Source organism: Pagrus major, chromosome 17 (assembly GCF_040436345.1).
Source record: "Pagrus major chromosome 17, Pma_NU_1.0".
NCBI lineage: Eukaryota > Metazoa > Chordata > Actinopteri > Spariformes > Sparidae > Pagrus > Pagrus major.
In genome coordinates, this window is record NC_133231.1 from 31,804,212 (window position 1) to 31,820,590 (window position 16,379).

General features: G+C 46.0%; 3 protein-coding genes across 3 annotated transcripts in view; 1 reads left to right on the forward strand and 2 right to left on the reverse strand.

Moving 5' to 3' along the window:
* Nucleotides 1-1,908: 1,908 nt before the first annotated feature.
* Nucleotides 1,909-9,076, reverse strand: LOC141012330 (uncharacterized). Its single transcript, XM_073485780.1, has 7 exons — nucleotides 9,050-9,076; nucleotides 5,541-5,942; nucleotides 4,714-4,983; nucleotides 4,384-4,486; nucleotides 4,102-4,162; nucleotides 3,418-3,545; nucleotides 1,909-2,793 (listed from the first exon to the last, which is right to left on the reverse strand). Exons 1-7 carry the CDS (start codon nucleotides 9,063-9,065, stop codon nucleotides 2,736-2,738), a joined length of 1,038 nt encoding a protein of 345 aa, XP_073341881.1. The 5' UTR covers nucleotides 9,066-9,076; the 3' UTR covers nucleotides 1,909-2,735.
* A 1,282-nt stretch (nucleotides 9,077-10,358) lies between these two features.
* LOC141011455 (methyltransferase-like protein 27) lies at nucleotides 10,359-11,637 on the reverse strand. Its single transcript, XM_073484616.1, has 3 exons — nucleotides 11,496-11,637; nucleotides 11,313-11,405; nucleotides 10,359-10,640 (listed from the first exon to the last, which is right to left on the reverse strand). The coding sequence occupies exons 1-3, from the start codon at nucleotides 11,509-11,511 to the stop codon at nucleotides 10,390-10,392; spliced, it is 360 nt and encodes a 119-aa protein (XP_073340717.1). The 5' UTR covers nucleotides 11,512-11,637; the 3' UTR covers nucleotides 10,359-10,389.
* A 3,648-nt stretch (nucleotides 11,638-15,285) lies between these two features.
* The window catches only part of syt11b (synaptotagmin XIb), a 12,039-nt gene continuing 10,945 nt past the window's right edge, over nucleotides 15,286-16,379 (forward strand). Inside the window, exon 1 of the mRNA XM_073485675.1 lies at nucleotides 15,286-15,539. Within this exon, the coding sequence (XP_073341776.1) occupies nucleotides 15,506-15,539 (34 nt within the window). The 5' untranslated portion in view covers nucleotides 15,286-15,505. The remainder of the gene's footprint in view (nucleotides 15,540-16,379) is intronic.

Sequence of the window (16,379 nt, forward strand, 5' to 3'; positions counted from 1 at the left end):
ACTGCTATACTGTCAGCCTCATGTAGTAAAAGTACTGCAATACTGTCAGCCTCATGTAGTAAAAGTACTGCAATACTGTCAGCCTCATGTAGTAAAAGTACTGCAATACTGTCAGCCTCATGTAGTAAAAGTACTGCAATACTGTCAGCCTCATGTAGTAAAAGTACTGCTATACTGTCAGCCTCATGTAGTAAAGTACTGCGATACTGTCAGCCTCATGTAGTAAAGTACTGCAATACTGTCAGCCTCATGTAGTAAAGTACTGCGATACTGTCAGCCTCATGTAGTAAAGTACTGCTATACTGTCAGCCTCATGTAGTAAAGTACTGCGATACTGTCAGCCTCATGTAGTAAAAGTACTGCAATACTGTCAGCCTCATGTAGTAAAGTACTGCAATACTGTCAGCCTCATGTAGTAAAGTACTGCAATACTGTCAGCCTCATGTAGTAAAAGTACTGCTATACTGTCAGCCTCATGTAGTAAAGTACTGCGATACTGTCAGCCTCATGTAGTAAAGTACTGCGATACTGTCAGCCTCATGTAGTAAAGTACTGCAATACTGTCAGCCTCATGTAGTAAAGTACTGCGATACTGTCAGCCTCATGTAGTAAAGTACTGCGATACTGTCAGCCTCATGTAGTAAAGTACTGCTATACTGTCAGCCTCATGTAGTAAAAGTACTGCGATACTGTCAGCCTCATGTAGTAAAGTACTGCTATACTGTCAGCCTCATGTAGTAAAAGTACTGCAATACTGTCAGCCTCATGTAGTAAAGTACTGCTATACTGTCAGCCTCATGTAGTAAAGTACTGCGATACTGTCAGCCTCATGTAGTAAAAGTACTGCAATACTGTCAGCCTCATGTAGTAAAAGTACAGGTCGTGCAGTAAATGTGGTTCTGTGTGTCATTATTGTGTTTTATTATGTTTTATTGTGTTTTATTATGTTTTATTGTGTTTTATTATGTTTTATTGTGTTTTATTGTGTTTTATTATGTTTTGTCTGATGTTTTCTTTCTGATGATTTTATAGACGTTCAGTCACATGAGGATGAAACAGGTGACCACAGTGATGAGACTGACCCGCTGCTGTGACCCGTGAGTCTGAGTGACAGGTGACCATCACGTCTAAACGTTTGTGTGCAAAATCCTGATTTGAGGATTAACTCCAGCTGTTACATGATTGTAGTGAAGTGAAAGTAGAAAGAAGCTTCACATAAAAATACTGAACATGATACTTTCACCCTCTGATCCTCATTATAGAGCTACACACACCGTCATGTATGAGTCAGATGACTGGAAACACCGTCAGGAGCGTGTGGTCGGTCTTCATCAGTGAGCTCAGTATTGGCACAAACTCCTCCACATCCGATCTGGTGTGACACAATCTGAACATCGTCTCAGGCCACCAACCAAATTCACTTTTCTCTGTATTTAAAGAAATCATATTTTATTTGTTGATTTAGCTCTTCATTAATGTTTGATCTCCATTAATGACGTTGTGTTTGTGTTTCTGACAGGCAGCTGTTTTAATATTTGTCTCAAAACAAGAACGTTTTATGAAATCTCGTCAAAAACAAAATCAAAACATGTCAGTGTCGTTTTGCGGTCTCAGTAAAGTCTCTTCTGTTTCAGGCTGAATGTGTTGGCAGAAACTCACTTCCCTGTTTTTTGTGTCACAAGTGTGAAATTGTGAACTGTCTTGCTGCTGGTTTCCAGTTATTTCTGCCGTCCTGTCGTCTTTCAAAACACAATGAACCAACCACTTTACTGATGAAGTCATTTAAAATCTGAGAACAGAAGTAAAAAACAGAAGTCCTCTGAAGACCATTTTCTTTTCTTATAACTGGTATCCGTTGGGGCAGAGGTTCCTCTTTTCTGTTGTTGTCTTTGAAATACAAGAAAGGGAAAAACTCAAATAATTTATTTTACATTCAATCAAATCCATCTTTTTGTCTTTATGGCATCTTTCTAACAAAACTACAAGATGAAGCATTTCATAAAATACAATCAAATACAGAAATGAAGAAAAACAAACAGAATAATACAAAAAATCTGAATCGAGCCAATAAATGTACAAACAGTCCGAACAGTGAGACAAAATCAGTGTCCACGGCAACTGAGGAGCAGAGTGTGCTGTTGTCTCCATAGCAACGACCACTGAGGCTCATGGGTAAATTTTTCTGGAGAAAGTGGACATGTTTGGTTCCTCAGGAGCAGTTCACATTAACCTCAGCCATCATCTCCTCCTGATGATATAAAGTCAGGCTCAGCCATCATCTCCTCCTGATGATATAAAGTCAGGCTCAGCCATCATCTCCTCCTGATGATATAAAGTCAGGCTCAGCCATCATCTCCTCCTGATGATATAAAGTCAGGCTCAGTCATCATCTCCTCCTGATGATATAAAGTCAGGCTCAGCCATCATCTCCTCCTGATGATATAAAGTCAGGTGAAGTCTCGTCGTCCACAGAACATTTCTGGAGCTTCACAGTAAAACAGAGTTGCAGCGTTCTGCTGAACAGCTGAAGCAGCTGGAGATGATTTAAACATCAGATGTCTCCATCAGCTCGTCTGCTGTGATCTCAGAGATCAACCTGATCTGATTTCAGTTTGACACAGGATGTAAATAACATCTTTTGTGGACTTCACCTGACTTTCATCAGCATGGAAGGGGATCGTGACTGAACTTACAGTTTTGGGTGAACTGTTCCTTTAATGGGACGAGCCGTGCCTTCAGCCTCTGCTGGCGACGGAGCTGTAGATGGTGGCGTCCTCGGCCTCCTGCGCTGCCCTGAAGACAAGAACACAGGGTCAGTGTTGTGCCGTCAGGCAGAGGAAGAGAGAAATCTGTGTTTTCACAGTCCATCGTTTTAACAGACTGTGCTGAGACGCGTCCACTCCACACAGATTAGATTTGGACAGAGCTCGATGAACGGCCGGGTCAGACTGCTGTCCTCAGAACACTGCTGTCCTCAGAACACTGCTGTCCTCAGAACACTGCTGTCCTCAGAACTCAGCAGCCCGATAACACTTTATAAAAACCTCAGCTGTCAACATGTCAGTGCAGGAAACAGTCTGAACAGTTACCATCAGACCTGCTTCAGACACGAGTGCTGCCAGCTGCAGGTGATGCAGAGAACAAACAGAACTCAGTATTAATAAAACCCTAATGTCTGTTTGTTGAAGTGGGTCAGAAAGTGGAACTGCTGTCCTGCGGTTGTTTGAACCATCACTGATGGTGTAAAGAGTCCTGACTCATCACAGAGGAAGCAGAAATACCCAGATTAGTTCACCCTCCTCACGTGATGAGCAGAGGCTCCAGAGACGAGCGTGTGGTCCACTCACAGACAGACACGCTGACATCGTCTCCATCGCCCTCACAGACACTTTGTCATGAAGCCTGAGCCGACAGTACCTGGCCTGGTTCTGGTTCTTGTGTTTGAACTGGACCGAGGCGTAGCTGACCTCCTCCACAGCTCGGCTGCTCTCCTGTCGCCGACCTCCTCCCTCCACATCAGCCTGCAGGACGCTGCTGTACACATACTGACACACACACACACACACAGACACACACACACACACACACACACACACAGACACACACAGACACACACACAGACACACACAGACACACACAGACACACACACACACACACACACACACACACACAGACACACACAGACACACACAGACACACACACACACACAGACACACACAGACACACACACAGACACACACAGACACACACAGACACACACACACACACACACACACACACACACACACAGACACACACAGACACACACAGACACACACACACACACAGACACACACACACACACACACACACACACACACACACAGACACACACAGACACACACACAGACACACACACACACACACACACACACACACAGACACACACACACACACACACAGACACACACACAGACACACACAGACACACACAGACAGGTGTTAGTATGGTGAACAGGTTGTGCAGTTTGTCTCACAGTGATGAATAAAGTCATTCAGACACTTTGACATTAATTCCAGTTGTTTGGTGGATAAATCAAAATGTCCTCCACTGACTCACCTCCTGATCCTCTTCTCCTCCCTCAGCTCTCCGATCGTCACCTGCTGCTGCTGAGCGCCTCCTGCAAACAACACAGGACCCGGTTCAGACAAACCATCAGAACCAACAACAGACACACGGCAGCAGCAGGAGGTGCAGAGTCAAACGTGTGTGACAAGAAGAAGTGAGACAGTTCTGATAAATGTCAGTAACTCTGCAGTGTGAAGCAGAACCGTGTCTCTGCAGGTTGTTCACTGACCCATAAACTCTGTGCAGTGTTCAGGAACAGCTTTATTAAAGTACCTTTTGATGAAGCAGACGACTGTAATGAGAGCGATCAGAACCAGCAGGATACCAGCACCAGCACCAACACCAACTATCAGAGGCAGGTCACCATCATCGCCTCCTGTGAAACATATTAATATAAACTGTTGAGATATTATGAAGCATTAATAAATCTACTACAGTCAGACGGCTGGTTCATCACAGTCCAGAAGAGCTGGTACAGTGTCTGTGAGATGTCTGCAGACTGTTCTGGTTCTGCTCGTTCAAACTGATCCATCACTGATGCTTTTCAGACAGGAAGTCATTCTTCAACCACAGTGAAAAGTTTCAGATGAAGACTGATCAAACCTTCCTCTCCAGCCTCCACATGCAGGCTGTACGGCAGGGAGCGTGTCCCAGTGCGGCTCTTTAAACCACAGGTGTAGTTCCCAGAATCCTTTGCAGTCAGAGAGCTGAGCTGGAGGGCGGGGCCAGACTCTGAGAGGGCGTGGTCGTCTCTGAACCAGGTGACCTTCAGTTGGTGGATGGTGCAGAGTGCAGTGCAGAACAGAGTGACGCGTTCACCTGTCCTCACCTGTCCGTCACCACTGGAGCTGCTTATCTTCATTCGAACGCCGTCTAAAATAAAATACATTTTAAATCTTAGTTTTCTTTAACTTACATCTTAAAATCATTATTCTGTGATTCTGGACATGATGAGAGTGGCGTCCTGATGGTCCATGATCCAGACAGAAAACCTGCTGCACACCTCCGGGCTTCAGGCACCAGAATCCAGTGTTGACACTTCCTGTTTGTGTTCACCTCAGACGTGTCGTATGTGTCACGCCTACATTTCTACAATACGTCATATCACGCTCACATGTTTATGACCTGACGTTCATGTCGGGAGGTCAAGGTGATGGTGGTGCACTTACAGGTGGAGGTTTTTAGCTGTGTTTGTGCAGACAGAACCAGGTGTTTTAAGACACGTGAAGTTTAACCCGAACCAAGAACCTCACCAGAACGTACGGACGGCGTTGTGACAACATAAACCTGAACATTTAGAAACTTAAGTTTCAGCTTGTCTGTGGTTTGCAGAAACGAGCATTGCCAACATTTATTCTGGTGATTGTGTTGACAAACATTGATGCTCAGTAATATTCATATAAATGTTATTTATGATAAGATGATCTTACCAATGACCGAGACGCTCACTCCTGATTGTTCGGTCCAATGTCCTCTTCCGTCATTAGCTTCCATCCTGAAGCGATAAGTTTCATCATCACCCTTCTGTATATCTGTGATCTGTAAAGTGCAGTTTCCCTTCTTGTCTCCCAGATATTTGAAACGAGGGTCGTTGGCTGTTGAATTACTGTCGTACACAGACGGGGTGATGCCCTGACAAACCAGATGCTTCTGACACCAGCGGACTCTGACGATCTCTATCCAAACCTTTGTTCCACCATCATCGACAGACTCGACTGGTGTGAAGGTGCAGGGGAGAGTGACAGTCGATCCTTTAACAGCACAAACAGGATGTGGATAGTTCACTCTTTGACCCACAGCACCTGGACCCACAGCACCTGGACCCACAGCACCTGGACACAACGATGAAGAAGGAAAATAATATCAGACTGACATTAAAACAGAACTCAGTGTTTCTGATTCTCTGTAAACTGAAGCTGATTGTTGAACGAGACGTACAGACCTGTTATCTGATCTGGTTTTCAGGTATAAATGCTGCAGGTAATTAAGTTTACTGTTACAACCAACAAACAGAAGTTTAGAGATAAAACAGGAAGTAATAAAAGAGACAAACAAACAACGAGTCACATTAATTCATCAGGATGTTTTTCATGTTCATGTTGCTGCGACTGTCCTGTCACAAGATTTGGACAAATTCCACTTTTATACGTTTGGCAGAACTGTTCTTATTGTTCTTATTATTTCAGTGCCAATAAAGCTTATTTGAATTGAAATGAATTGGAAAAAGTGACAGCATCCCCCATACATGACAACCACGATCTCGACGGGGGAACACCTGCTGGCTTCATGTTACAGAGGACAGACTGTAGCTGTGGACGATCTGCTGCAGATGCTGACCTCTGAATGTAGCACTGAGCTGTTGTGTAGCCTTAGAAACCCACATGAAGGCCGGTTTGACCAACGACCCACAAGTGGCCCTAACAACTCTGTAAGGACACTCCCACACTGTAAGGACACTCCCACATTCTGTAAGGACACTCCCACACCATGTAAGGACACTCCCACACTGTAAGGACACTCCCACACTCTGCAAGGACACTCCCACACTCTGTAAGGACACTCCCACACTCTGTAAGGACACTACCACATTCTGCAAGGACACTCCCACACTATGTAAGGACACTCCCACACTGTAAGGACACTCCCACACTCTGTAAGGACACTACCACATTCTGTAAGGACACTCCCACACTCTGTAAGGACACTACCACATTCTGTAAGGACACTCCCGCATTCTATAAGGACACTACCACATTCTGTAAGGACACTCCCACACTGTGTAAGGACACTCCCACACTCTGTGAGGACACTCTCACACTCTGTAAGGACACTCCCACACAGAGTTTAAAGCCTGAAGAAGCCTCTTGGATGAGAGATGAAATGTCTTCACATCCAGTTGCCTACGATACAGAACTTAGAGGTACCAGGACCGGGATGAACCTTCATCAACATGCAACAAATGTTCTTGTTCAGAATAAAGAGGTTGAAGACATTTGTGTCGTCCACCACGCTACATGTAAAACTAAATGTAGACTCAGTGACAGACCAACATGTCTGTAAACATGCAGTCACAGTGGACAGATTTTAAAAACACTCTCCAAATATAACTTACTGAAGCTAAAGAACAAAAAAGAAAAGAAAAAACATTAAAAACGGCTCCACAGTAAAGTCGAGACACATCCAAAGACCACAACCTGTTTCTGATCCACAGTCCCAGCCTGCCTGACACGACCCGACTCATCTTTCATTTCAGAGCGAGAAGAGACACATTCATTGCTGATGGAGGCTGACTGTGTGGAAGTTAGAATATAAAGATCAGTAACTGATAAGAACACAGATGTCTCGTGATACAACGATGATATTAATGCAGCTCGGGAGGGACTCAGGAGGAGCACAGGAGGAGCACAGGAGGAGCACAGGAGGAGCTCAGGAGGAGCTCAGGAGGAGCTCGGGAGGGACTCGGGAGGAGCTCAGGAGGGACTCGGGAGGGACTCAGGAGGGACTCGGGAGGAGCTCGGGAGGAGCTTGGGAGGAGCTCAGGAGGGACTCGGGAGGAGCTCAGGAGGAGCTGGGGAGGAGCTCAGGAGGGACTCGGGAGGAGCTCGGGAGGAGCTCGGGAGGAGCTCAGGAGGGACTCGGGAGGGACTCAGGAGGAGCTGGGGAGGAGCTCAGGAGGGACTCGGGAGGGACTCGGGAGGAGCTCAGGAGGAGCTCGGGAGGGACTCGGGAGGGACTCGGGAGGAGCTCAGGAGGGACTCGGGAGGGACTCAGGAGGGACTCGGGAGGAGCTCGGGAGGAGCTTGGGAGGAGCTCAGGAGGGACTCGGGAGGGACTCAGGAGGAGCTGGGGAGGAGCTCAGGAGGGACTCGGGAGGAGCTCAGGAGGGACTCGGGAGGAGCTCAGGAGGAGCTGGGGAGGAGCTCAGGAGGGACTCGGGAGGGACTCGGGAGGGACTCGGGAGGAGCTCGGGAGGAGCTCGGGAGGAGCTCAGGAGGGACTCGGGAGGAGCTCGGGAGGGACTCGGGAGGAGCTCGGGAGGAGCTGGGGAGGGACTCAGGAGGAGCTCGGGAGGAGCTCGGGAGGAGCTCAGGAGGGACTCGGGAGGGACTCAGGAGGAGCTGGGGAGGAGCTCAGGAGGGACTCGGGAGGGACTCGGGAGGAGCTCAGGAGGAGCTGGGGAGGAGCTCTGGAGGAGCTCAGGAGGAGCTGGGGAGGAGCTCTGGAGGAGCTCAGGAGGAGCTCAGGAGGAGCTGGGGAGGAGCTGGGGAGGGCTTCACTTCACTTCAACAGTTTCTCCTGTTAAATGAAGACATGAGCTCCGTCTGGCAGCTGCTTGTTCTTCAGTCAGTTCAGTTTCTTCTCGCAGGTTTTTAATGGAACATTTCCAGCAAGTCACCGTTTATATTTAATTCAAGTGACGGGTCTCATACGTCATTTTAAATACAAATACACGCCAAAGTATGTTTGATGTTTCTCAGTGTGTTTTATAATAAATGAACATTTAAAGAGTCAGAACTTTGTGTTTGTGAGTGACAGTGACGTTTTACTCTCAGCTGAACATAAACTACACAACACAAAATATAAACAGAAGAGGAGGATGATTATCAGTTATCATATCTCTGTATCATGCTTCCCTGATCAAAGGTCAATAGTTCATCAATAGTTCATCAATAGTTCATAGGCTACATGATTATATTTACTGTAAACAGAAAAATAGCTTTTATACAAGAACGTCCTTTAAACATCACACATATAGTATTATTACTGAAATCAGCCTTTAATTTAAAGTTAATGTTGTATTTTATTTACTCAACTAAACTGATGTCCACACACAGCTGATCCAAAGACAGTTAAAACAGTAGTGGAGTAAAAGTACTCAGTTACTTTCTCTAAGTGATGAACCAGTGACAGACGGACGTCACAGATTAATGTCTCTCACCTGTCAGCAGGAACATGAAGCTCCACATCTTTCTGTCGCAAACTGCCATCCTTAGTTTTCTGAAGCGTCTCTGAGTTTGGACGTCTGAGATCAAACTGACCGACTGACACATTGTGAAACAGGCAGGAAACATCTTGACTTCCTTATTTTGTCTTTTTTAAAGAGAACTCACAGTTTATCTCATCAGCCCTCATTTACTGCAACTTCCCCAATAACCCCAGTTCAGTCCAGAACCACATGTCCTCACACCTCCTAACACACCTCCTAACACACATGTCCTAACACATGTCCTCACACCTCCTAACACATGTCCTCACATGTCCTCACACGTCCTCACACGTCCTCACACCTCCTCACACCTCCTAACACACGTCCTCACACACGTCCTCATACACGTCCTCATACAACACACGTACCAACATGTCGGATGTGTTTGCAGACTGTGTTGCTAATAATAGGACAAAGATCAGATAACACAGCTTTAAATGAAACAATAAGTGACTGCTCAGCTGCTCACAGCCTCCAGTTCTGGAGGAGAGTCGGTGCAGATCCAGACCTCCTGGAGGAATAAACACCTGGAGTCTCATCAGATTCTGTTCTGATCCAGAGACATTTACCGACAGGAGGAGAGCTCAGAGATTAGTTTGTATCTTCTGGAATTAAAAAGTGGATTTATCTTCACTCCTGTTTATCAGCCTGACTGCAGCAGTGATCCGGAGGTGACCTCCATTGTCGGGTGTTTCTGTTCTGTAATGTCGACTGCTGACTGGAGCTGGAGGGGAAATGGACTTTACTTCATGAACGTAACGTTACAGAGAGGAGACAGAGAACCAGAACCAGAACCAGAGTCTCTGCTGAGTGCTGACTTCACTCAGAGCTTCACCTCAACTCTCTAATGTGTTAAAGTTTTCCTCTCGTTGTGTTTGGTCTCGTTCTCAGACTTCCTCTCTCTCTGACTCTCTCCTGAAGTTACAGCAACAGACGACCAGATGAAACTCACCGTCACCTCGAGGACACTGGAGGATTTCTCTGGTTTGATCTTTGTTAGAAACATTTGTGATGATGTGAGAACACAACTCAACAACATGTGGAACAAAGGTCCAGTGGTTTTTGACATTTAAAGAAATAATTCTTACAGAATATATCTTTAAGGTTAACAACAACAACAACAATGGGAAAGGATGCTAATATTTTTTACATTTATTGAGAAATGTTTGATTCTGACACGTTACATTGGACTGTGATACAGTATGTATGAATCATATTTGTTGTAACTGAATATTTTGAATTGATTTTATTTTCTGTTGAGCGTTGCCATCTCTTCTGTACTGTATGATTAATCATTGATTTAAATCGATGGATTTCTTGTACAGGTAAACATTCCCGCTGATGTATCTCTCCTCCTGCTCGTCCTTCCTGTCTGCCTCAGTGGTCAGATATGAGTTTTCCATGTATCTGTCCGTCGGGTTGTTTCCCACCAGGCTCCACAGTCCCTCGTCCTCCATCAGCTGCAGCTCTCTGTCCAGATCCTTCTGGTATCTTTCTTCTCTTGCTCCTGGGTATAGACCTTTTGCTATACAGATGAAACCTCCTGCAACAACACAAAATATTCAGCTGTACTGACACAAAACAACTACAAAGAAACACAACAACTACAAGATACAAAACGAGATGCAAATAAACCACAAAGAACTACAAAACAAATACAAAGAGACACAAGACTACTACAAACTGATACAAAACATCAGAAAAAACACAAACAGAAGAATACTACAGAGACACAAGACAAGATACAAAATGACACGTAAAACAACTACAAACAAACACAAAGCAACAAAAAAATGCAAAAAGAACAAATCTACAGAGACACAAAGCAATATACAAAATGACACGTAAAGCAACTACAACAAGACATAAAACAAATACAGGAGACACAAAATTAGACACAAAACAACCATAGAGATACACAACAACTACAAGATACAAAATGAGATGCAGATAAACCACAAAGAACTACAAAACAAATACAAAGAGACACAAGACTACTACAAAAAGAAACAAAGCAACCAAAAAGAGACACAAAACAACCATAGAGATACAAAACAATTGCAAAGAGAAAAAAGACAACTACAGAGACACAAAAAACTACAAAGAGACACACAACAACAATAGAGATACAAAAGACAGTCAGAGTTACAGTACCGGCTGAATGTGAAGACGCATAAGCTGTGCAGTCTCATGCTAACAGGTGATAGCTGGTTACCTGGTTTGGTGGCGTGGCAGAGCTCCCTGACAACACTGACGGGTGCATAACCGGCATTCAGAACACCGACGAGGATCACCACATCAAACATACCTGAAACCATCAACAGAAGAGGAAGAAGAACCAGGTTCACTTTCCAGAAGTCTTCCTGTTTCATATTTTACTGTTTCAAACCGGGCTCACCCTGTGGGTTCACCATCTGCAGGGACAGGCACCGGGCTCGTGTGCAGCGGGCTGTTGTTGGACTGTGCTAGTCATGGATTGGCCATAACGGCATCATGTTTGAGCATAAGATGGTTCATAAGAGTACTACACCACAAGTTCCAGCGCCCTTTAAGGCAGATACAGACAAACAGCAGCGCAGGATTGCAAATGTAACTCTTTTATTCAGAAAAGGCGGCTCAAAGCTAAAGGAGACAGGTCAGTTCCCATTTTCTTTCACCCAGTACAAGTGGGACTGATACAAAAAAATTAATAATACTTAAATCAAAACAGCAAACAAAAGTAATACCACCGAGGCAGTGACTAACAACGATACAGCAGATTCCCAAGCAGACGGTCTGTCGCACAAAGGCAAGACGACACTGGGCCTTCAAAGCGAGACTCACCACCGTCCCAGTCAGCCACTTCCTTCCCCCACGGCGCACACAGCAGGCAGCGTGCCAGCCCTCCGCCGAAAAGACACGGCCGAGAAATGCCCGCACGGTCGCCAACAGGTGCCTTTTATCTCATAATCAACCCATCCGTATGGATTTACAGGTCCGACTAGATCACACACCTGCGTCAGTTCCACCCGGCTACAGTGTGTACATGTGAGTGTGTGTGAACAACATACCCGCATGAAAAGTTAGCAGCATTTAAACACTGTGAGTCAAAGAAAATAATGCGTCAGTTCCACCCGGCTACAGTCAATAATGGACTTTGTCGTATCATCAGATCTGCGGCTGTGTGTCCTGGACACTCGGGTGAAGAGAGGAGCAGAGCTGTCAGCTGATCACCAGCTGGAGTTGAGCTGGATCAGATGGACACACCTGGTAAACCCAAACAAGTACTGAGGGTGAACTGTCCATCAGCCTGGTACACCTCCGACAGTCCCCCAGGAGTGTCTCTCTGGTTGTTTGTCTCTCTGGTTGTTTTGTGTCTCTGGTTGTGGTTTTGTCAAGTCATTTTCATCTTATGTTCATTCTTTTGATGACACAAAACAAGAGAAGGTGTGTTCACATGTGACGCTGACAGGTGAGTCTTTCATGGGCAAAGCAAAGAGAAATTATTATTCAACAGCCATTGGTTTATTCCTTGTTGCAATAATAGCAATAATAATAACATTTATTATGTTATAAACTTTATTTATATACTTATATCACTTGTCAGCAGTTATGAAGCAAAAATGATGTGATTATGGAGCAACAAAGGGACATTATTAACAGAGCAGCACTTAAAGGACGAAGATCAACACCGAGTGAAGAGCCTGATGAAGAAGAGCCTGATGAAGAAGAGCCTGATGATGAGCCTGATGAAGAAGAGCCTGATGATGAGCCTGATGAAGAAGAGCCTGATGATGAGCCTGATGAAGAAGAGCCTGATGATGAGCCTGATGAAGAAGAGCCTGATGATGAGCCTGATGAAGAAGAGCCTGATGATGAGCCTGATGAAGAAGAGCCTGATGAAGAAGAGCCTGATGAAGAAGAGCCTGATGGTGAAGAGCCTGATGAAGAAGAGCCTGATGAAGAAGAGCCTGATGATGAAGAGCCTGATGAAGAAGAGCCTGATGATGATGAAGAGCCTGATGAAGAAGAGCCTGATGAAGAAGAGCCTGATGATGAGCCTGATGAAGAAGAGCCTGATGATGAGCCTGATGAAGAAGAGCCTGATGATGAGCCTGATGAAGAAGAGCCTGATGATGAGCCTGATGAAGAAGAGCCTGATGATGAGCCTGATGAAGAAGAGCCTGATGATGAGCCTGATGAAGAAGAGCCTGATGAAGAAGAGCCTGATGAAGAAGAGCCTGATGGTGAAGAGCCTGATGAAGAAGAGCCTGATGAAGAAGAGCCTGATGATGAAGAGCCTGATGAAGAAGAGCCTGATGATGATGAGCCTGATGAAGAAGAGCCTGATGATGATGAAGAGCCTGATGATGAAGAGCCTGATGAAGAAGAGCCTGATGATGATGAGCCTGATGATGAAGAGCCTGATGAAGAAGAGCCTGATGATGAAGAGCCTGATGATGAAGAGCCTGATGAAGAAGAGCCTGATGAAGAAGAGCCTGATGATGATGAAGAGCCTGATGATGATGAAGAGCCTGATGAAGAAGAGCCTGATGATGATGAAGAGCCTGATGATGATGAAGAGCCTGATGATGATGAAGAGCCTGATGATGAAGAGCCTGATGAAGAAGAGCCTGATGATGATGAAGAGCCTGATGATGAAGAGCCTGATGAAGAAGAGCCTGATGAAGAAGAGCCTGATGATGAAGAAGAGCCTGATGATGAAGAGCCTGATGAAGAAGAGCCTGATGATGATGAAGAGCCTGATGATGAAGAGCCTGATGAAGAAGAGCCTGATGATGATGAGCCTGATGAAGAGCCTGATGATGAAGAGCCTGATGGTGAAGAGCCTGATGATGAGCCTGATGAAGAAGAGCCTGATGAAGAAGAGCCTGATGAAGAAGAGCCTGATGAAGAAGAGCCTGATGATGAAGAGCCTGATGATGATGAAGAGCCTGATGATGATGAAGAGCCTGATGAAGAAGAGCCTGATGATGAAGAGCCTGATGAAGAAGAGCCTGATGATGATGAAGAGCCTGATGAAGAAGAGCCTGATGAAGAAGAGCCTGATGATGATGAAGAGCCTGATGATGATGAAGAGCCTGATGAAGAAGAGCCTGATGATGAAGAGCCTGATGATGATGAAGAGCCTGATGAAGAAGAGCCTGATGAAGAAGAGCCTGATGAAGAAGAGCCTGATGATGAAGAGCCTGATGATGAAGAGCCTGATGAAGAAGAGCCTGATGATGAAGAGCCTGATGATGATGAAGAGCCTGATGAAGAAGAGCCTGATGAAGAAGAGCCTGATGATGATGATGAGCCTGTTTATTATCTAACACTGTGGTGACGCAGCACAGGGGGCGGGGTCTCCACTCCCGCGAGGACCACTCCAGTGAGGAGGATGATGCGGTGATGTCTCACTCTGCTCATATTTCTTGGAACAAGATCAGCTCGGCGGCAGCTCAGTAAAATATAATACTGTGAATGAGAATCTGGCAGAGTGAACAAGCTGATGTGTCTTCCTGCAGTCCTGAACCTCTGTGGAGGACACACAGTTAGTTAATGAGTCAAAAAAGATTGATTTTTGTGCACAAATGATCGTATATGATAACTTACATCGACTCTGTAACATTTGCATAAGTAGCTACCACGTCAGCGTGGGTTTACACATATCTGATCATCTGAAAAATGATTTAATTTAGGTAATAAACAAATTAATGAATGAATTAAAATTTAAGAGCTTCAGTAAACTCTCCGTGGCAGTACAGAGAAGCAACATTGAGACGTAATATTCAACATAACTTCATACATGGAACTTTGTTGACACTCACAGCTGAATGATTGGACTTTGACTCGGACCCTAAAAACACTGGTGCTACTGCACCAACAGTGGTGCTGTGACTTTTAATCACAGGGGAACCTCTTTTGGTGAAATATCGAGCCGACCTGTAAAGAACACACGGTGTTGTGATGAACCATCAGAGGTGTCATGTATGTAACAGTATGAGAATATATTCATTAAAGAGGACAGGACACCGCAGTGATCAATGCAAGTGTCCTTGAAGAACTCTCAGCTGTGAGGAAACATCCCCTCGGCGTGATTTCCTCTTCCCGTGGAGTGAGTCATCACCATAGACGATCTCTGACTCGTCGCTCAGCCTCCTCGCGCTCCTCCGCGCAGCCTCCCTGCATCCGCGCGAGCATCACCCGCACCGAGCAGCGCGGCAGAGACCCGCACCGAGCAGCGCGGCAGAGACCCGCACCGAGCGCACATCCGCGGACACATGAGCTTCTTCTCCCGCAGCAGCGGCTTGTTTTCGGTGATTTCTCTCCGCGGCGCGTGTCTCTGGATGTGAAGTGAAGGCGGGTTAGTCGCTGTCGTCTCCATCTGTCTTCTCCGTCAGGACCGCATCCTCCCAAAACCACAAAATGGCGGACATCATCGAGCTGGGACCCGCCTACGGTGAGAACCGGGCCTCCTCTGCCGCACAACATCCACACCACCGCGCTCACTGTGTCGTCATCTGTGTTGTTTTATCAGTATTGTAACAGGTGCAGTCGCCTGACTCCGTGTTGATCAGCTGTCTGCACCCAGCTAATGATCGTTATCAGCCAACACCCGTATTTGTTTTCCGCTCGGGCCCTTTTTAACGGTATCGTGACATCCGGGCACCGCTGCCCGCGGTCACCTGGCGTCTGTCTGTGTTGCTGCTGAAGCGATGGACGCAACACAGACCAACGCTCTGCACTGTGTTGATCACTTTCAGGAGAAAATGGAGGCCGGTGCTTAAAGCTGCTGTGATTCATGTGAACTAATGAAAATAACATCATCCCGACAGACGCAGCGCGCTCGCGCTCCTACGCACCGTCTGCCTCTCGTGGGCCTCGGTGTGCGTGCGCGTGCCAGTCGGGGTGGGTATCGGGTGACGTCATGTCTGTACCCGTTTTGTTGGGACACAAAAACGCGACATTCCTGCAGACACAACCGGTAAAAGTGTTATTCTGCTGATTGATTACATGTGAGCCAGAGGACAGGTGCTGTGGGCAGGTAGAGCTGAGGACAGGTAACATCTGTACTGCTGCTGATTATAGACACACACATCCATCAAAATGTTTCACAATTGAATAATTATGAGTCTCAGAATCATGTGGGTCTGGTTGAGTTTTGGACTGTCGAGCATCGCGCTGTGCAGTCACTCACTGACCGGGCGTCTGCAGTCAGCTGCAGCGTTTGTGGGGAATGATGTCCATGTTCTCAGCAGATCAGCTGCAGGATGTTTTCTCTGGACAGTGTCGGCTCGTT